The 21,975-nt window shown below is 46.6% G+C and overlaps 1 protein-coding gene across 8 annotated transcripts in view; it reads left to right on the top strand.

Annotated features, from left to right (window-relative positions):
• The window catches only part of RPAP3 (RNA polymerase II associated protein 3), a 319,254-nt gene that overhangs the window by 56,831 nt on the left and 240,448 nt on the right, over positions 1–21,975 (top strand). For all 8 annotated transcript variants that reach the window (XM_085653336.1, XM_085653330.1, XM_085653333.1 and 5 more), the window contains one exon: positions 4,120–4,190. In XM_085653336.1, coding sequence (XP_085509462.1) covers positions 4,120–4,190 — 71 coding nt within the window. The remainder of the gene's footprint in view (positions 1–4,119; positions 4,191–21,975) is intronic.

Below are 21,975 nucleotides of genomic sequence, written 5' to 3'. Positions count from 1 at the left end.
TCCATTAGAAACTGTAATGGTATGTGTGGGTATCAAGGAAGATGAAGACGGTCAGGTGGTGGATGCGCACCTTACACAAAAGGTTTCATTGCATGAAGAATGTGATTTTGGAATGCAAAACGTTTCTTCAACAGGAGAACTTATAGACAGCTTTGTAGCAGCATTACATGTGTTAGCTGTCACGTTAAACTATTGGGATCTCAAAGATGAGATAATAAGAGATCAGTTAATTGAAAAACCTAATAGAAAAATACAGGTACAGTTATTGTCCACAGAGGATCCTAGTTTAGAAGTAGCATTAACTTTTCCAAGAAGTATAGAACATTCCGAGCATTGTATGAAATAAATTAATACAAATGCAACTGTACAAGATGTTAATAATATTGTCAAAGAGGCGGAGAGAAGAATGGTCAAAGCTTTTTTTGACAAAGCATGCACACTGAACAATCATGGTAGTATCAGATTGTCAAATGAGAGTAGTAAAATGCAGTTTTTTAAATGTAGAAGTAAATTACATGTGAGAACAGCAAAGAATTCCCGACTACGAACCAAACATCTTTTAAGTGTGGCATATAGGGTCACTTTTCCAGAGTGTGTAAGTCATTCAAGGGCCAAAAGAGTTACAATTAAACTGTTTTAAAGTCTATTGATGAAGACCTGGGTCTGATGGCTATGAAAGTGTAATATTGATTCTGTCTGCATCAGATTATGAGGGTGGTATCATTCAAGTGTTATCTATTTGTGATGTCAGAAAAAGGAAAAATCCTGTGTGTGACCTTACCATTAACAATGTTGAGGTGAAAGTTATGTCTGACTCTGGTTAACCTTCCACTTTAATTGGTTAATCCGAGTTCGCCAGGTTGAACATATCGGGCCTTGATAATTCATGCATCGAAAGTTTTGCTTATGATGGCAAGAAAGTGGAAGTTCTAGGACAATTTAATGCCATTCTTGGTTTTGTCAACGAAATGTCCAAAGGCACCATTTATGTGGCTAAGGGTGGTTCAAATCCGTCAGGATGGAACGAGCAAGGGGATCAGGGCAGAATTATTGATCCTAACCATCCTGCATTGGTTTTGTCCAGACAGCGTCTTCTTGAATTTTGTGAGGGTGATATCTGCACCATAGATTAGTGCAAGTGGGTCAGTAAGCATTCGAAGGTTTTTACGAACAGTCTTGCAAAGTTAAATGGTTTTATGCACCGCACTGTTTTAAAAGAGAATGCCGAGCCAAGGGTACATAAAGTACGTTGTGTTTAAAATTAAAGGAGGAACTAAAATATGAAGTGGAAACGGTGCAATTATTTCATCATTGAACCTATCTAAGGTTTGTAGTGGTTGGCCCCAGTTGTCCTGGCACGCAAATCTGATAAGACCTTTCATTTGTGTGTCGACTTGCGTAAGTTGAATTCCAACATTTGGGTGGTCCGCCAACCACTTCCAAATATTATTGATTTGTTGTCCACCTTAAAGGGAGCAGCAGTATTCGCAACGCCTGACATGTCGGCTGCATACCCTCAGGTGGAGCTATGTGAGGAATCAAAGCACTTAACTATGTTTGTGATGCCAGAAGGGGCATTCCGTTACAAACGCATGCCTTTTAGATTAGCCTCTGCATCATCTGTATTTCAGAGGTTAATGAATAATCTGTTCAAGAAGGTGCCTGTGGTACTGTTTTTTCAGGACGACATACTGATTTATGGAAAGAATGGGGGTGAAAATGATGAGATGTTAGAGGGCGTGCTGGAAATATTGAAGAGAAATAAATGCAAGGTCCGCTGGGATGGCTTGGATTATTTGGGGTTCATGTGTCTTACAAAGGTCTCGAACCTAAGACGAAGATATTAAGAGCGATTGAAAAGGCTCATGCACCCAGTGACAAGGATAGTCTCAGTTCGTTCATGGGGTTTATTGAGTATTATGCAAAGTTTGTCCCAAATTTTGCATCCAAAGCTGTGTTTCTCTGATTTTCAAAAAAAAAAAAGCAAAGTCTGTTTGGAGTGAAGAATATAAAGTGGTGTTTGAGTCTGTCAAAAAAAACTCAGTCTCTGCTCAACCCTTGAAACCGTTCAACGCACATGACCAATGCATCATCGCAACTGATGCTAGGAATCATGGCCTCTGAGCAGTGTTGATGGTAATGAGGAAATCATTGTGGTTGCATCTAGGGCTTTCCGCGTGACAGAATCAATTTGTTCCACCATTGAAAAAGAGGCACTTGGATTGTGGTGGGGAGTTAAATATTTTAAGAATTGGGGTAGCCAATTCATTCTTCGTACTGATAACAAACCATTGGTGGAATTATTTAGTGGCAGTGGATGAGCAATTTCAATGCTGACTGTCTTTGGTTAGGAAAGAAGCCACGAATACCCGGCCCCCATAACCACTGGTTACCAGTGTTTATGACAACTGCTCTGCCTACCAAATACCGATCGATCACGGCTGGGGCAGACACCCGATTACAATTACGAGAATTAAGGGTACTTGGAATACCTCTTTTTTGCCTCCTCTCATTCCAGACGAGCAGAAGTGTGGTAGGTCTCTAGTGCTCTCTGCGCAGAACCACGCGAGTACAACAATCAACCCAAGCTCTCAACAGGTAGCATCTCTACGCACTTCCAGAGGACATTTTACTTATACCCTTACTTGCTAACACCTACTCTTATGTGGCAACAGTTATTTAGCAGTAGTGCTCTACCTTCTGATTTTGACATAAGGGGACTTACAGATTGATCCGAAGGGTCTTGTATGTCCTAAATAAGTGTTATTTGTTGCTTTCACATTTATTTATGTACACCTTCACTTTGCGGCGTCTTTCTGTACCAGAAAAGGCATGAATATATCTACCCTTAAGAGACGCAAGCACGTTGTATTCTACTTGAAAAGCACCTTGTCATTTATGATCAAAACTGGTCTTTCTATATTTTATCCAGGTTGGACAATCAAACAACTAGGTAATTTCCTATAGGTGAATACTTAGCACTACACATCACATCCTAGGTGTGAGGTAGGGATCTTTTTAGGTCCTGAGAAAGCGCCAGGGATCCGGTTGGATGAACAGGCAAGCAACATGTCGACCTGACTGCACCCACTCATCAAGGCTGTCTTGGTCCATTGAACCCTTATGATAGCCTCCCTTCATTGATTTTAACTCTGTCAAGGGAGTCACCACATTAAACACAGTTTAGTATTCCTTAGATAGTTTTAATTAGACTCTTTTCGCTTCACTTTTTGCACCCACTTCCCCTACACATTTCGCGTCCTTACACATACATGCATCATTTTGGCTAAAAATGAAAAGATCTCCAATAAAGAGCCCCTTTGCGGGGCCTGTAGGGCATTGCAGCGCCAGCCCTATGAGGAACACGCCCCTTGATGAAGCATGACATCCTTTCGGATGTTTGAGGGCAACAATGAATATTCTTTAGGCTCCCCTAGGATTCCCCAACAGCTTCTTCATTCTCCTTTTCTACTATATGAACAGTACCCCCTAATCTCAGGAAGCCACATCAGTGCATGAGAACTGATGTGCCATGCTTACACTGAAATGTTCTGGGAAATGACACATTGCAAGTAGACATAATCTTTTGTACAGGTAGAAAAGTGAAGTGGTTTTGTCACTTTTTGATCCAAGCACTACTCCTTTTTTGTGCAACCAATAGTTTGATCCAAGTGACTCTAAACCACTAGAATGATGCTTGAAATAGTAAAAATATATGTGACTCAAAGTAATGACACTAAAAACAATTGCACACTTTGATAACCTCAACCAGTTTTCACCATTAAATCATGCCTTGTAAGTGCTGGAATCCAATGATTGGTGGCATGTATATCTTTCAGAGACCAAGAGGTTAACTCAGTAATGCAAATAAGTAGGTTTAACCTAACTAGGCTTGTGAGGGGGGTGGGGGGGGGTGAGTATTGTCAACAACACATATCATCTGTCTTTTGCTTTGTTTTGATATGCTCTGTTTTATCACTGCCACAGTCCTAACTCTATTAACCAAACCTTCATTATTGAGGAAAATCATCTAATTTCAAGGTATAGGTTGCACAGTATGCTTTTGTTTTCAGGTTTCAATTTAAAACATGTTAGTAAAGCTTTTTCTGTTGTATTCAGATTATGAAAGGTTTCTTGAGCTGGAGCCAAACAACTCTGAAGCACAAAATGAACTTAAGAAAATTGCTCAGGTAAAAAGTTTGATTTGTTCTAAAATATATATATATATATATATATTACTAACTTGGAATATTGTGGAATTGTTTTTAGAGTTTCAAAATTTCTTTCACTTTGTGATAAAATACAGCTAGGAAACTAAAAAAGGCAGCAGAAAAGGGCAATGAAACAATGAAAAAAGACAAGAGATAAGAAAGAGACATAGGTGTCATTACAATACCCACACTTTAACTGAGCAATTGTTGTGTGGTGTTTGCACCCCACAAGCCCCCCCAATTTGTGGTACTGCAGGGTGCAGTAATTAGTATGTGCATGGTTACCACATCATTGAGTTTCACTTTTGCATGCCCTCAACCAGGTATACCTTTCCTTGGTGCACAAAATTGAAATGTGAAACTCTTAAGGGCAAACACTCTCGGGGTGCAATTTATAATTGAGTTTGAATTACTGTTTGGATTCAAAGGGAAGTTAGCACTAAAATTGGGGCTAACAAGGGGGGATGGAATGGGCAATAAAACCAGTACTTGAGCCTATGACAATCACACCATTATGATTTTCCCAGACTACACCCGGGAGGTCCAGGAGCAGCGCCGTTCATACACGGAGGTGAAGCAGCAGCTGCGCTCCCTGGGCCTTCAGTACCAGCTCCAGTTCCCGGCCCGCCTCCGTCTTGTCTTTCAGGGTAAGACGCTGTTCTTTGACACCCCCAGGGCGGCCTGGACATGGATTACCGAGGAGCGGCCTCTGCGGCAGCCGGGCGGAGGGCCGCCCGTTGCAAGGCCCGGGTGCCCCGTTGTGGCTGGGTCCCAGCGGCCGCGGCGCGGGAAGCGCACACGCTCCCGGCAGCGGCGAGGTGCCGCGGTCCTCAAGGCCCGGTCTGTGAGCGCTTCTGGCAGACCGATGAGAGACTCCTCCGCCTCTTCTGAAGCCTCCTCCCGGGCGGCCGGGGGATCCCGGCGCCGAGCATCACCTGGGCCGACCGGATCTCCGACCCCCCTCAACACGCACGTTGACTCATCAGACCTTTCTCGCAGTCCAGCTATATGACTTTTTTCTTTGTTTCTTGCAGTTGCGGGGAAGGTAACAGCCTTGCCCGAGGGCGGGGGTAGGGGGCTCCACATTCTTGCGCTCCCCAGTGCCAGCCCAGGTCCGCACAATGTAATCCGTACTTCAGGAGGGGTCCACTACGCTCTTTATACCCGAGCACCTGAGCTTGGGGTCTTGTGACTGTTGGTTCCGTTCGGGCGACAGATGCTTCTGGTTTTGAAGTGTAGGGTGGGGGGTGGAGGGTTGGGGTTGGGGGTTTGTTTGGGGTTTCTCTTCGCGAGACTGTTTTGTTTGGGTTTGCACTGTTATTTACTGAGCCTTTCGCACAGCGCTGCGCGGCGCGAGGCGTCGCGTCCCTTCACTCAGCTCCATTTGCGCGCTCTACTGCCGCTCACCCTCCGCCACCGTCCGCTCGCTTCCCCCGGTGGGGGCTCCATGGTCCTTCAGGGGCCTGCACGCTCCGTGCCCCCTTTGCTGACACCCGGGTTCAAGGGTATCCCCCCGGTGCCCCCCGCCTGCCCTCTCCCCGGCGCGCTCCATTCCCACTGCTGCCATGGCTGATTTAGCCCCCAAAGCCCAGGTGCGCATCCTGTCCTGGAATGTGAACGGCCTGCTGGACCGGCTTAAGCGCACTGCTGTCCTCAAATACGCCCAGCGCGCGGGTGCGGACGTGCTCCTGCTTCAGGAAACCCACCTCCTCGGAGAAAACTGTTTCTTTTTGGCGCGCTTCGGATTCGACCGGGTGTGGCACTCCGGGTTCTCGCGCGGGTCGCGGGGGGTTGCGGTCCTCCTGCGCCGTTCCTTCCCTTTTGTGTTGGCCCGAGTGGTCCATGACTCCCAGGGGAGGGGGGTTGCGATTAGCGGCATGCTCGAGGGCCGGCCACTCAGCCTCCTGTCACTTTACGTGCCGTCCACGGGGCTGTCCTCGGCCTTATCTCTGACCACGTCCTGGCTAGCGGCTTTTCCACCTGGTACTGTTGTTCTCGGAGGAGACTTTAACGCCGTCTCGGCCCCGCACCTCGACTCTTCGGGTCCGGTCTCGGACTCCCGCGCGGCGCGGGCGAAGCAGCTGGCCGGGTGGGCAGAGGCACAGGGCCTCTGTGATGTGTGGCGGCTCTGGCACCCACGCACGCGACAGTATACCCACACCTCGGCCGCCCACCACACTCAGGCACGCATCGACGCGATCTTTGTCCCCTCGGCCGACTGTCTGGGTATCCAAGACGTCCGCATCCTTCCCCGGGGGATATCCGACCATTCTCCGCTTTTGCTGGGTTTGGGCCCCCCGCCTTACGGTGCTCGCCAAATGTGGCGTTTTAATGCGTGGTTCCTGCAGGACAAGACGCTCCGTAAGGAAGTGGGGACCGCGCTGGCACTCTATTTTGGCGACAACGACGGATCGGTCTCCTCGGCGGGCACCCTCTGGGAGGCTTGTAAGGCCACGGTTAGGGGGGTTGCTAAGGCACAGGTGATGAAACACCGCCTGGCGCAGCTGCAGCAGCTCACAGCCTGCGAGGCTCAGGCGCTGCGCCTGGAGCAATCCGTCTCTGACTCTGCCGACCCGGCCGAGACCCGGCAGCTACGGCTCCTACGTGAGGAGATTCGTCAGCGGTCGCTTGACGCAGCTAAACTTCTTTGGCAATCATCGGTGGCGCGGTTATACGGCTGGGGCGACAAAAACGGGGCGCTTCTGCACCGGCTGGCCACGTACCCCAGGGCATCACGCATCATCCCGGCGGTGACCGACTCGGGTGGCGCGCTTCAGTCTTCATCCGTGGCTATAGCGGACGCTTTCGCTCAGTACTACTCACAACTCTACCGGGCACGGGCATCGGATCTGTCTTTGGCTTCCTTGCTGGTGCCCTAAGCCTTCCCCGGCTGGGGCCGAGTGATTGGGAGAGCCTGGAGGCTCCCATCTCCCCTGAGGAGATCGGAGACGCGATAGGGCGCACGTCCGCCGGGAAGACCCCCGGCCCGGACGGGTTCCCGCAGGAGTTTTACGCCACCTACAAGGAGCACTTGGTTCCACGGCTGGGTGCCCTGTACGCGGAGGCGGTTGAGAGAGGCTCCTTCCCCCCAGAGGCCGACATTGCCACAATTGTGGTCCTGCCTAAATCCATTCCGCCGCCCAGTGACAGGTCGGCCTACCGGCCGATCTCTCTGATCAATACCGATATCAAGCTATATGCCGCGGTCCTAGCCCAGCGGCTCCGGCCCTTCCTGTCGCGTTTGGTGCACCCGGACCAATGTGGCTTCATGCCGGATCGAGGCACTCGCCATTGCCTCCGCCGCCTCCATGTGGCTCTGGCGCACCGCCACCGCCTATCTCCATACCTCACTCTCCTGCTGGCTGACTTCGAGAAAGCCTTCGATTCAGTGGGGTGGCCCTACCTGTTCGACGTCTTGGCTCATATGGGTTTTGGTCCCAAGTTTGTTGGGATGGTGCGGGTTCTGTATGCGCGCCCTCGCGCCAGAGTGTTGGTTAATGGGGCACTGTCAGGAGCGTTCTGGATCGGCCGGGGCACGCGGCAGGGGTGCCCGCTCTCACCCCTCCTTTTCGCGCTCGCAATGGAGCCCCTTGCCGCCCTAATCAGAGCGGATCCTCTCATTCGGGGATGGGGGTGGCCGGGCCTCGAGGAGGACAGGATCGCCCTCTATGCGGACGATGTCCTGCTGTACCTTGGTGACCCAGCGCGCTCGGGTCCTCGGGCTCTCCACATTTTGGGCCGCTTTGCCCGCGCCTCTGGCCTCTGCCTCAACTCGCACAAGTCGGTCCTCGTGCCTCTTCATCCCTCCCGCGAATGCTTCGATTGGCAGACCACGATTCCCCTCCGCCGACTGTCCTTCAAATACCTGGGCATCTGGGTCTCCCTCCTCCCGGAATTGAGCTGGGCACTCAACGTGGCCCCTTTAGTCAAAAAAGCCAAAGCAGACCTCACTCGGTGGCACTCGCTCCCGCTGAACCCGCTGGGGCGCGTGGCGCTCTACAAAATGATGATCCTCCCTCGGTTTCTGTATGTATTGCAGAACACCCCGGTGTCCTTTCCGAGGTCGTGGTTTCGCGAGTTGGACGGGATGGCCACCAGGTTCCTCTGGGGTGGTGGAAGGCCGAGGCTGGCCTTGCCGATCTGCCGCCTCCCCACCTTTGATGGGGGGCTTGGTATGACCAACCTCTACCTTTATTACCTGGCCACCCGGCTTCTGGTCATCCACGACTGGTTTGGGGGGGGATGGTCCGATCCGGCCTACAGGGTGGAATTGGAAGCCCTCGGTCTCTCCAGCGTTCAGGACCGCATGTACGGCGCCCCGGTTCCCACCTCCTGCCCCGACATCACTAGGGCGGTTTTCCTGGCTTGGCGGGCTGCGCTCCGCCACACCGGATGGACCAGGACATTGACGCGCGCCACCCCTCTCTGGCATGGGACATGGTTGCGGGAGGTTGTGGGGCTGGAGGGCTTCGGACCGTGGGATTTGCTCGGTATCTCCCAGCTGGGGGACGTGTGGCGAGGGGGGCGCATGTGCTCATACTCAGAACTGCAGGCGCGCTTTTCTCTCCACTCGTCCCAATTCTATAGATACCTCCAATTGCGACACGCCATACGGGTACACACCCCGCTGGACATCCGGCTGCCGGACCATAGCCCCCCAGAGGCTCAGGTTCTGCTGGGTAACCTAGGAAAGGGAGGCATATCCAGAATATATCGCTCCCTTGTTAACAATACCCCTGTGCCCCAGGAGGGTCTGAAGGAGCGATGGGAGGAATGGGTGGGTCCCTTGGACGAGATCGACTGGCGGGACGCCCTTATGGCCCCCAGGCTGGTGACGGCCTCCGCCAAGCTGAGGCTCATTCAAATCTATTATTTGCATACGGCATACCTTACACCAGCGCGCATGCGCCGTGCGGGTCTTTCCACCGACGCAGCCTGCCCTCGCTGTAGCTTTGACCAGGCCGACTTCATCCATATGGTATGGTCATGCCCGGAACTGGAGGGGTACTGGCGTAGCATTGAAACTGACTTGACGGATGTCCTGGGGTGGGAGGTGCCACACTGTGGTAAATATTCTTTTTACCGAAACTGAATTTCATACGGAATCTTTAAAAATAAAGTAAAATAGCTCAGAATAACAAGAGGCAGAATCCGTGGTATAAGAGGTTTCTAAATGGGCTTTATTCCATCCAAAATGGCCGACTCGAGTCGCGGCCTTCAGGTTCCGTCACCACGAGGGTTCAGGAAGTGAAGTACAATACTTTATTGACAAGAAGTAACTTTTATAGGTCATACATTTACAATGAAACAAGTGCAAAAAGGCGTAACAATTGATAAGATAAATTAACATAGTGATACGTAATTGAAACTAGGCGTAATAAGGAGCAAAAAGAAACATGATTGGCTCTCATTATCTTACATAGGTGGATCTATACGATAATACTTAACATGGATGCGTGCGCAGCAGCATGACGTGTGATTGACGTGCAACTAGGGGGTGAAGGGGACTTGACATTTAGCTCTACATGTGGAGACGAGAAGTCTAGGGGGTCATGTCAACCTAATCCCAAATCATATCTAACATCCTATGTTTAGAGAACTATGTTATCCACAAGGAAGGACTCTCGGACAGAATCTATTCTATACTAACTGTATGTGCGTGTACAAGCGTCTAAGTGTCTATATGAGAAGCGAGGGGCAGAAAACTTTCCATGGCAACAGGGCTATGAATCACTTGCAGGAGGACGGAAAGGCTGAGTCCTTTGCTTGTGAGCTAAAGGAAATGTTTACCTAAATCACTAGACAGGAATGCATCGGCTGAAGAGCAAAATAGATAATTCGAAGGTGAAATACAGCTTCTTGGCAGGCAGGCGAAAACTGGCCGAGGCAGGCACCGTTAGCTGCACAGGGAGTAGGACAAAGTTCATGGATACAGATGCGAGCTCAAGCTGAAACTGTCAGAGACAGAGAGCAGGGAAAGGCTTTGAGGAAAGAATCGGGCCTACTTGCCTGAACTGTAAAAATGGAGTACCTTAGCCATATAAAGTCGGTGGCTTTTCATACTTAGGAATTGAATATCCAGCCCATTGATGGCGGATCTGACAGAGAACATGTCGACGGTAGACACACATATGTTTGCGTCTTGGAAACTGGAACTGGAGGGAACATACATGTACTTGTGACATGCACATAGAATCGTTGGGGTCCAAGATAGGGGACATAACTGATCAGGAAAATCCACATTTCCACATTCCCTCCTTGTCCCCTACTTGCCCTTCAAGAGATATCAATCTTCATTATTCCATCGATTTGCTCATGGAGCATCATTTCTTCTTCCTTCTTTTTCCGGCATTTTGAACGAGAACTTTGATATGGAATGCATGATGTGGCACACAGACCACAAATCGCTGGTCCACATTGCAGGCATAAACAACAACTGAAGAGCATAAGAAGGCCAATACCTAGGAAGGATAGAACTCTCCATCCCCAGGCTGATATCACACTCCAAAACCACCCGGACCACGTCCAAGTGCCTGAATTCTCGTGTATCTGGCTTACAATCTTATGAAGGCGTGTTATAGCTTTATATACAGATGGCGAATTTTCTGGTATGAATATGCAGCAGCTGGATCCGATGACCCTGCAAGCTCCGCCCCTATCGGCCAGGATGACGTCAAGGACAAGACGATTCTGGAGAACAACAATTCTCATCACTGATTGTTCCTCTGTCAGATTGCCTAGGGCGGTTATAGTCTCGTTTACTACAGCTTCAAGAGTCTTGGTGAGTCTGCGTATCAGCTTACTATTTGATATTGTACCTATATAGGGAAAGATACCTTTATTGAAATCTACATACTTGTCCCATGCCGTCTCAGTATAATCGACAACTGGGAGATCTCTACGCTCTCTTTTGTGTACTAAATGAACATTTCGATAATAATCAGGGGGAGCTAGGAAAACAGGTGGCAAAAGGAATGCTATGTAACAGGTACCATCCCAATCTAGAGGCAGACGCATATATGCCGTCTGACCACATATAAAGTAAGAATGGCGAGAAGCTCTAAATGAAGATTTCCCTTGATCACTATATTCTACTGTAGTAACGCATTTGCTATGGCCCATGTGTATGGAACCAACTTTTCTCACACATAATTCACCCTTAACTGGAAATACTGACATAGTGGGCAGAATTAATTCAACTTCGGATTTGACGTTCAAAATCATGAGGTTAGGCGTAAAATTACCTAATTTATACACTTCATTTTCTAAATCAGTTCCTGTTCTACTGGGGTGACCCTCCTTATTAGGGTGACAGACTTTGAATAAAACTAGATTCAGATTTCCCCATATCCAATGTTGTTGATAAACTGCTGTGTCTGGGTCTATGGAATTTAGTAAACTAAACCATGCTCCACAGGAGCCATTGTGTGTGAACGGATGTGGAAAGAAAGGCAGAACTCCTTTGTTATTCTGATAGGGAGGGAGTCGGCCACACACCCAACAATTGGTGGCATTACTAGTCTGATGGGAATGATGTAACATACTAATGAAGGTGTTATTGCGCAGCGCAAGTCTATAAGATAATTCATGTGGCGGTAGGTCACTAAAAGAATGTTCAGCAGTAATATTATAAACATGTCTAGAAATAGGATGATATATGTGCAAAATCACACTCGTAATGATTATTAAAACACTCAATAAAAACAGAATTAATAATGTCCTCACACAGTAGCTACGCAGTGATTTACAATACGCCTGTCGTTTCAACATTTCTCTGGTATTTTCTCTACTCAGGTCCAAGGGATACATGTCAGAGACAATTCAACCGCTTCACCTTGGAGAGGACTTAAACAATCAAATTGCTCGACTGTTTGGGCCTAAGTTTTAATTTATAGTTCTGAGAGTCATTCCTTTCAACAAAGGGAAGTTTTGAATCAGTCTGTGAGGGAGTGCAGGGCACAGTGTCTATATCCGAGGATAGTCCATGAAATTTCTTAACGTGACTGGAATGTATCCATCCTTTGCGGCCCTCCACTTTCACGGCTGTTCTTGTGGTCAGCAGGACTAGCTTCGGTGTTTTCCACCTGGGCTCCAATTGGGTTTTCCGATCGAAATTCCTCACAAACACCAGATCCCCCGGAGCAACGTCATGGGGTTTCACCTCAGTGTTGTCAGGAAAAGCTGCAGCTACCTGTGAACGACAAGATTGTAGTGCAGACATCAAGGAAGCCAGGTAATCTGTCAGCATATTACAATTAACATCAGTTATTTTACGTGGTACAGGCGTCCCCCACATATTTGGTGGCCTTCCGAAGATCACCTCATACGGGGATAGCCCTGTTCGAGAGTGTGCTACCATTCTTATGTAAAATAGTGCAACTGGTAAGGCTACTATCCAGTCAACACCTTTCTCCTTACATATTTTAGACAATCTGATTTTCAAAATTTGATTATGTCGTTCCACGAGACCTGCTGCCTCGGGGTGTCGGACACAGTGGAACTTCCACTGATATCCCAACAAAAGTGAGACATGTTTCATTAATTCGGATGAGAAAGGCTGGCCGTTATCTGAATATACAACACGTGGTAGCCCGTACCGTGGGAAGAATTCTCGAACTAACTGTTTGGCAGTAGTCGGGGCCGTGTAATCTGATACTGGGTACGCCTCAGTCCATCGGGAGAGAGCGCAGACTACTACAAGAACATATTTGAATCCTCGACATCGTTCCATCTGGATATAATCCATTTGGAGCACTTCAAAAGGATGATCAGGAGTCTGGAATCCACCCTGTTCTACGGGAACACTTTTTCCCGGGTTGAACTGACAACATATCATACAGGTACGGACCTTTTGTTTAGCTGCTGCTCGTAAATGTTTATTGAACCAAATGTGTTGAATGCTATCTAGCATAGCTTTTTCTCCTAAATGCGCCGGGCTGTGAATTGTAGCTATAATGGCTTGGACCATAGAGTCAGGAAGAAACCATACAGATTTCTCCTTTGTCATCCATCCCTGATCTGTCTGGATCCCTCCTAGTTCAGTCCATTTCTTTAATTCTTCTGCAGTAGCATGTGTCTGTATGTCAATTACGTCAAGTGCGGGATCCTTAATTGTCATACACTGTGTTGGTGTCTGAACTATTGGCTTTGTCATGTCTAATGTGCGATTCTGAGCAGTCTGTTTAGCTGTTCTGTCAGCTAAATCATTGCCTTGAGAAATGATATCAGTAACCTTCGTGTGTGCTTTACATTTCATAATCGATATAGCAGTAGGTAGATGTATTGCGTCTAACAAGGCATGAATGAGGGGTCCGTGCTGAATGTGGGCACCATGGGAGGTTAAATAACCTCTCTCTCGCCACAGTACGCCGAAGTCGTGTACAACTCCGAATGCATAACGTGAGTCAGTGTATACATTAACTTTCTTATTTGTGGCTTGAATACAGGCTTGTGTTAGAGCAATAAGTTCTGCTGCTTGGGCTGACAAAGTATCTATACAATTTGTCTCAATAACTTCAGTGTCTGTTGTGACTGCATACGCGGCCACTAAATCTCCTGTACTTGTTCTCATGCACGATCCGTCTACATACAACGTCAGGTCTGGATCTAACAATGGAACGTCTGTCAAGTCTTGTCTAGGTTTCGTCTTTATTTCAATGATTTCAACACAATCATGAGCTAGTGGGTCTGTTCCAATTACAGGTAATAGTGTAGCAGGATTCAATGTATTACACCGTCGGATCTCTATGTGTGGTTGAAACAATGTCAGTTCATAACCGGTAAGTCTTGCTATGGTCAAGTGTTGTGTTTGTGTTCGGTTCACAAGAACCTCTACTGCATGTGGTACTTGTACTGTCAATGGATGTCCTAATACTATGGCATCGCTTTGTCTGATTGCTAAAGCTGTCGCCGCCACTGATTTCAGGCATGCAGGCAAAGCCTGAGCTACGGGATCTAATGTACTGGAAAAATAAGCACATGGCTTGCGTGATCCTGCTTGATCCTGAGTGAGTACTGACAAGGCAGTACCTTCACGTTCTGTAACAAAAAGTGTAAAATGTTTGCTATAACATGGTGTTGCTAAAACAGGTGCTTGACATAAAGCTTCCTTTAGGCTTTCAAAAGCTTGTGTATGTTCCTGAGTCCAAGGGAGAACAGTCGATGTGGCTGCCTCCTGTGTGGTTAGCTGAATGAGTGGTTTTGCTAGAAATGCGTACTGAGGGATCCACTGCCTACAATATGAAGTGAGGCCTATAAAAGCCCGCACTTCCTTTTGTGTCTGGGGTATTGACATGTTAGCAATTAACTGGATGCGATCTGGTGTAAGCTGCCTTCCCTCCTTGGACAGCGAGTGACCAAGATAAATAACTCGCTGGACACAGAATTGCAGCTTAGAAGGAGACACCTTGTGCCCCTTGTCGGCTAGAAAATGTAAAACTGTCAGAGAAGCCTTTTCACATTCAGGTTCGCTTCTCGCGGTGATCAGCAGATCATCGACATATTGAAGCAGTGCAGTATTGACTGGCATGTGGATACTGTCAAGTTCTCGTTTCAGTGCTTGGCTGTAGATGCTGGGGCTTTCTGTGAATCCTTGGGGAGCGCGTGAGAATTTAAAGCTGCGCCCATTTAAACTGAATCCGAACAAATATTGGCTTTCCGGATCTATTGGGACGCTGAAAAAGGCATTCTTGAGATCAATTACAGTAAAGAATGTTGCTTCGGAATCAATTGCTGTCAATAATGATGATATATCAGGGACCACAGGAAATTGTGGTACAATGCACTTGTTTAGTTCACGCAAATCAATAACCAATCGGTATACTGGTGGGGCAGTAGGATCAGTTCGTTTAAGAATCGGAATTATCGGTGAATTACATACATTGGAGTCTGTTTCTACAACTACTCCCTGGGCAATTAGCTCATCAATGATTTTCAGCAAAGCCACTACAGCATCATGCGGTAACTTGTATTGTCGCATTCGTGGTAGTACCACTCCTGCTTTCAATGTGACTCGGTATGGTGTAATGTTCATGCAGCCAACATCCGTAGGGCCTTGTGCCCATAGATGTACTGGTAAAGTCTGTAGTCGGGGATCCATGTCCCTAGACACATAGTGACCTTTAAAATCACGTAGAAACAACCTTACTCCTTCCGGAGAACAACATATTATGGCTCCTAGTGCTTTCAGAGTTTTAATTCCTAACAGATTTTCTGGGCATGATTTAGTAAGCAATAAATCTGTAGTTCGTGTCAAAGGTCCTATCGTAAGTGGGAGAGGCTGTGATACTTCATTAACAATAGGTTTTCCTGAAAAACCAAGGGAAACATTTTGAGAGCCTGAGAGGGGTGCCCCTGGAACTTCACTACGTTTTATAGTTGTTCGACTTGCCCCTGTATCGAGTAAGAATTTTCTATCTTGACCTAACAATTCACTATGTACATACGGTCCTTCTTGATCTACAGGAATCTCGATGAGCGGTAAGTCAACTTCCCTCTCTAGGCTTGTTCATGCGTAACGCTGATACTCAGGATATTCATATTGTGCAGTCTGATACATTTGTCGTGTTGTGGTTTGTGTGGCAGTAGCAGGCAACGGTGGTGCAGCTGGCACAAACTGTATGGGCTGCTGTGAGGCTGGCATGGACTGTTGCTGAACTGGCATGGACTGTTGCTGAACTGGCATGGGCTGTCCATGCTGCATAGCTCCTTGTTCATTCTGATCTTGTCTAACTAATCGTGGTCTCTCTTTTGCAATACCTGTAGCTATATTACGTTTCAGGACTGGACAATCGTGTACATAATGGCCTAGTTGCTTACAGTAATTGCAGGTTCCTTTTACAGGAGCTGTAGAATCACCAGAATGTGTCACACCCTTTTTGTGACCCTCTGCTGGTACTGTCTGAGAAACTAGCATTTTCATTTTTGTATCCTTCATGCGTCTATGCTCGTGTTCTTGTTCATCCCTAATTCTATTGTGATGATACTGTAACATTTGTAGCATTTGTGACGGAGTGTTACTTTGCCAGGTACTCTCGAATTTCAATATTCTATTCTTTACTGGAGGCAATGCATTTTCCACTAATTTTGTCACAAATAAATGTGGATATGAGTCACTACTTGCTTTTATACCACTGTTTATACCAAAACATTTTTCAAATCGAGCATAATAATCGCTTGTGTCTTCATCTTGCTTTTGTTTGCAGGCTGTGATTGCACCCCAATCTTCCTTTTTTGTAGTTAATAGACGTGGCAGTACCTGTACTAGTAAACCTGGTAACAGTTTAACTTTATCCCCGAGCCCTGAACCTGCAGTTCGGGCCCTTTCTTCCTCTGCTAATGCTGTCCAGTCTATCTTTTGGTCTCCCACTTCCCACTCTTTTTCTTTCAGTTTTTCATAGATGCCAGCAGGCAAAAGCACCTTTAATATCGTCATAATATCAGGAAAGGTGTACTCTCCCATTAGTAACATGTCTTTAATTTCTCGGTGGAAACCCGCTGGGTCTTTGTCATGACTAGGTACTACTTTCTTCATTTCTAATAATTCCATTTTTGATATGGGTGTGTAAACAAATACACGGTGAAACTCATTGTCTTCGCCTTTTATTGGGTGCACTTCTCGTAAAGGATTTTGTCTATCCATATAGTACGGCGTTCTTTCTCTGTGGGGCAGCGAGAGAGAATCCGGATTTACAAAAAGGACATACTGTTTACGTGACACTAATATCTCTTTAATTAGCTTGTTACTAGAACCTCTCCATCTGTTCGTGAGTAGTTCCGTTAATATATCAGGTAAAGGACCAGGGTCAGCATGTTGGCTCTTATATAATATAAGGAGTTGCTGAATCATATAGATTCCAGCTAAACGTTGTTCATCTGCACTGAGATTAAAAAACGTGTGTGCTACGGTCTCATCACCGTATATTTCAGGACTGTCAATCCAGTGAACAGCTGATCTGGCTAATTCTTGCTCATCCATGGAATCGAGGAGGTGGTAACCCCTTCGTTCTCGTAGTATTTTATCTGCGGCTTGAAACAAATGTTCAGGAGACTTCAGATTTATTACAGGCGTCGGATACGTTCTGCTATTATTTGGGCATACAGAGTGTATGGGATCAGAAAAACATCTAGCATTATCACAGGATCTTCCTCTGCCTACATAGGCTATGGTCTCTGACTGTCTTGCGGAATTCCCTGATTCGGACACTTCATCTTGCTCGAACTCGTCTGTTCCCAATCTTTCTTCATGAATACGCTCTATTTCTCTACGGATTTTTCGGCACATGGCTATTATACAATTTTGCTTATCGTGTCTCCCTTCTGATATATTCTGGCTCCATCTTGTAAGAATAAGCATTGCATTCGGGTCTACCCCCGGACGGTCTTGATTTCTGATCACACAGTTTATGAGGAAACGTAACAGTTCCCCCTGTATCTCTACTTTCTGGAATTCCATAGCTCTGTTAATACATCCTGGATCTCGTCCTGTTTGAACAAAATGGTATATGTTATCTAGATGCGTAGTCATTCCTGGTAACCTTGCTAAATACTCTGCGGCTCGCCTGATGCGTAATGATGCCAGGACCATTTCGTCCTCTTTACCAACCACCGGTCATATCTACAATTTACAAGGAGTTCCTTAAGCGTACGTTCACTTACGAATTTAGGTGTACGTGAATGCGCTGATTCTTGAAAGACAAGTTTATTTATTCTGGGTGGTGTAAAGGTATTGCTAGCACCTCCCGTGGCCCCATCTGGGGCGTCGGGTGTGAATGGGTTCGTTGAACGTGACACAGCAACTATGGGTGTCGATACCACTGAAGAATCGACTGCGGGGACAGATGTGCTTGCCGAAGCTTGTATCGGGACTTGCTGTTGCACGGGGTCGGATACCTGATCCTGACGTTGAACCCCTCCGCCAGACGGTCTATGTAGTGTGGCGTTAGTATACTCGGGAGCTGTGTCGTCTAGATATGAGGAAAGAAAAACATCTTCTGCGGTTCTGGGATGCCCTTTTTGATGTACCTTAATTGGAAATAACGGGGGTGGCAAGTCTTTTGGCATCCCTGGAACAGCCTTTGGTAGTCCTTCGGTTAGAAGGGGATACATACCATTCATAAGAGCATTTCTTTGTCTATTTACTTGTTCTGACTTCACTCGGATACCTTCCTCAATTAATAGATCTTCTTGAACTTTATTTGAACTTTCTTTACTCCTCTCTTCTTGTCTACGTGCTTTTTCTGTACGTCTATGAGATTCTTTACGCCATAACTCAACAGCGTCTTTCTGTGACTGTCTGACCTTTCTTTTCCATAACTCTTCCTCCACTTTCATGATGCACTCTGCATCCCAGGTTCCCGCTGCGGGCCACCTTTGACTTTCCGGCAATCCCTTGGTATAATCTACCCATAGATCAAGAAACAATATGGCATCTAAGCCATGCTTGTGGTACATAAAATGCCCTGGAGTGTCCCTAGGAGGAATAGGAACTGCTTCTTCAAGCACCCCTTTTCTGGTAGTAATCTGTCTTAACTTCGAGAAGAGCGGCATATTGACAACTGATCTGATACTTACTCTTGAATTCACTTAATACGAAAAACACAATAATGAACAGCGAACAAAGAACAATCATTCATACCACAATATGCAAGACATTTGAACACTTTAAACATTGAACATTAAACATTTTAACAATAACCGACAATGATGACAGTCTGCCTAACTAATCACCACGCTGAATTCTTGACAATAACTAAATACTTCGGAATACTTGATATACTGCTAAACAGTACATATACACTGCTAAACAGTGCAGACCGGATTTGTGTACCCAAATCCGTCTTGACCGGCACAACCTATGTGCGCGTCAACACGCCTCCTCGGCGATGGTACTCACCGAGTAGCTCCTTGAAACGGAAGGCCTCAGAGAATGGACAGGACTCGATGACTGCGGATAGCGGACCCTCTGGACATCGGGATTTCGAAAAACCTGGTGGGCTTCTGTATACCTCGGATCTTGCTCTCTCAGCTAGGCTCTGGTCGGGATACTTCGCACTTCTCACCGCCTCGTCTGGGTTGATCGCAGCCTCAGTCGCCCCCGCTTGACCGGAGGGAGCTTACAGGAAATCCTGCTGGTACGCGTTTATGGTCCGTCCAGCTGTGGCAGGAGACCGGGCCTGCAACGCACCGCCGGCGCGTGAGATGAGAAAGTGTCCCTGTTCGGGCGCCATTATGTGGTAAATATTCTTTTTACCGAAACTGAATTTCATACGGAATCTTTAAAAATAAAGTAAAATAGCTCAGAATAACAAGAGGCAGAATCCGTGGTATAAGAGGTTTCTAAATGGGCTTTATTCCATCCAAAATGGCCGACTCGAGTCGCGGCCTTCAGGTTCCGTCACCACGAGGGTTCAGGAAGTGAAGTACAATACTTTATTGACAAGAAGTAACTTTTATAGGTCATACATTTACAATGAAACAAGTGCAAAAAGGCGTAACAATTGATAAGATAAATTAACATAGTGATACAGAATTAATAATGTCCTCACACAGTAGCTACGCAGTGATTTACAATACGCCTGTCGTTTCAACATTTCTCTGGTATTTTCTCTACTCAGGTCCAAGGGATACATGTCAGAGACAATTCAACCGCTTCACCTTGGAGAGGACTTAAACAATCTATTTTCTCTACTCAGGTCCAAGGGATACATGTCAGAGACAATTCAACCGCTTCACCTTGGAGAGGACTTAAACAATCAAATTGCTCGACTGTTTCGGCCTAAGTTTTAATTTATAGTTCTGAGAGTCATTCCTTTCAACAAAGGGAAGTTTTGAATCAGTCTGTGAGGGAGTGCAGGGCACAGTGTCTATATCCGAGGATAGTCCATGAAATTTCTTAACGTGACTGGAATGTATCCATCCTTTGCGGCCCTCCACTTTCACGGCTGTTCTTGTGGTCAGCAGGACTAGCTTCGGTGTTTTCCACCTGGGCTCCAATTGGGTTTTCCGATCGAAATTCCTCACAAACACCAGATCCCCCGGAGCAACGTCATGGGGTTTCACCTCAGTGTTGTCAGGAAAAGCTGCAGCTACCTGTGAACGACAAGATTGTAGTGCAGACATCAAGGAAGCCAGGTAATCTGTCAGCATATTACAATTAACATCAGTTATTTTACGTGGTACAGGCGTCCCCCACATATTTGGTGGCCTTCCGAAGATCACCTCATACGGGGATAGCCCTGTTCGAGAGTGTGCTACCATTCTTATGTAAAATAGTGCAACTGGTAAGGCTACTATCCAGTCAACACCTTTCTCCTTACATATTTTAGACAATCTGATTTTCAAAATTTGATTATGTCGTTCCACGAGACCTGCTGCCTCGGGGTGTCGGACACAGTGGAACTTCCACTGATATCCCAACAAAAGTGAGACATGTTTCATTAATTCGGATGAGAAAGGCTGGCCGTTATCTGAATATACAACACGTGGTAGCCCGTACCGTGGGAAGAATTCTCGAACTAACTGTTTGGCAGTAGTCGGGGCCGTGTAATCTGATACTGGGTACGCCTCAGTCCATCGGGAGAGAGCGCAGACTACTACAAGAACATATTTGAATCCTCGACATCGTTCCATCTGGATATAATCCATTTGGAGCACTTCAAAAGGATGATCAGGAGTCTGGAATCCACCCTGTTCTACGGGAACACTTTTTCCCGGGTTGAACTGACAACATATCATACAGGTACGGACCTTTTGTTTAGCTGCTGCTCGTAAATGTTTATTGAACCAAATGTGTTGAATGCTATCTAGCATAGCTTTTTCTCCTAAATGCGCCGGGCTGTGAATTGTAGCTATAATGGCTTGGACCATAGAGTCAGGAAGAAACCATACAGATTTCTCCTTTGTCATCCATCCCTGATCTGTCTGGATCCCTCCTAGTTCAGTCCATTTCTTTAATTCTTCTGCAGTAGCATGTGTCTGTATGTCAATTACGTCAAGTGCGGGATCCTTAATTGTCATACACTGTGTTGGTGTCTGAACTATTGGCTTTGTCATGTCTAATGTGCGATTCTGAGCAGTCTGTTTAGCTGTTCTGTCAGCTAAATCATTGCCTTGAGAAATGATATCAGTAACCTTCGTGTGTGCTTTACATTTCATAATCGATATAGCAGTAGGTAGATGTATTGCGTCTAACAAGGCATGAATGAGGGGTCCGTGCTGAATGTGGGCACCATGGGAGGTTAAATAACCTCTCTCTCGCCACAGTACGCCGAAGTCGTGTACAACTCCGAATGCATAACGTGAGTCAGTGTATACATTAACTTTCTTATTTGTGGCTTGAATACAGGCTTGTGTTAGAGCAATAAGTTCTGCTGCTTGGGCTGACAAAGTATCTATACAATTTGTCTCAATAACTTCAGTGTCTGTTGTGACTGCATACGCGGCCACTAAATCTCCTGTACTTGTTCTCATGCACGATCCGTCTACATACAACGTCAGGTCTGGATCTAACAATGGAACGTCTGTCAAGTCTTGTCTAGGTTTCGTCTTTATTTCAATGATTTCAACACAATCATGAGCTAGTGGGTCTGTTCCAATTACAGGTAATAGTGTAGCAGGATTCAATGTATTACACCGTCGGATCTCTATGTGTGGTTGAAACAATGTCAGTTCATAACCGGTAAGTCTTGCTATGGTCAAGTGTTGTGTTTGTGTTCGGTTCACAAGAACCTCTACTGCATGTGGTACTTGTACTGTCAATGGATGT

This window comes from Triturus cristatus, chromosome 4_1 (genome assembly GCF_964204655.1).
Source record: "Triturus cristatus chromosome 4_1, aTriCri1.1, whole genome shotgun sequence".
Taxonomy (NCBI): Eukaryota; Metazoa; Chordata; class Amphibia; order Caudata; family Salamandridae; genus Triturus; species Triturus cristatus.
The sequence above is the reverse complement of the archived record's forward strand: the minus strand, read 5'-3'. Positions and strand labels throughout refer to the sequence as shown.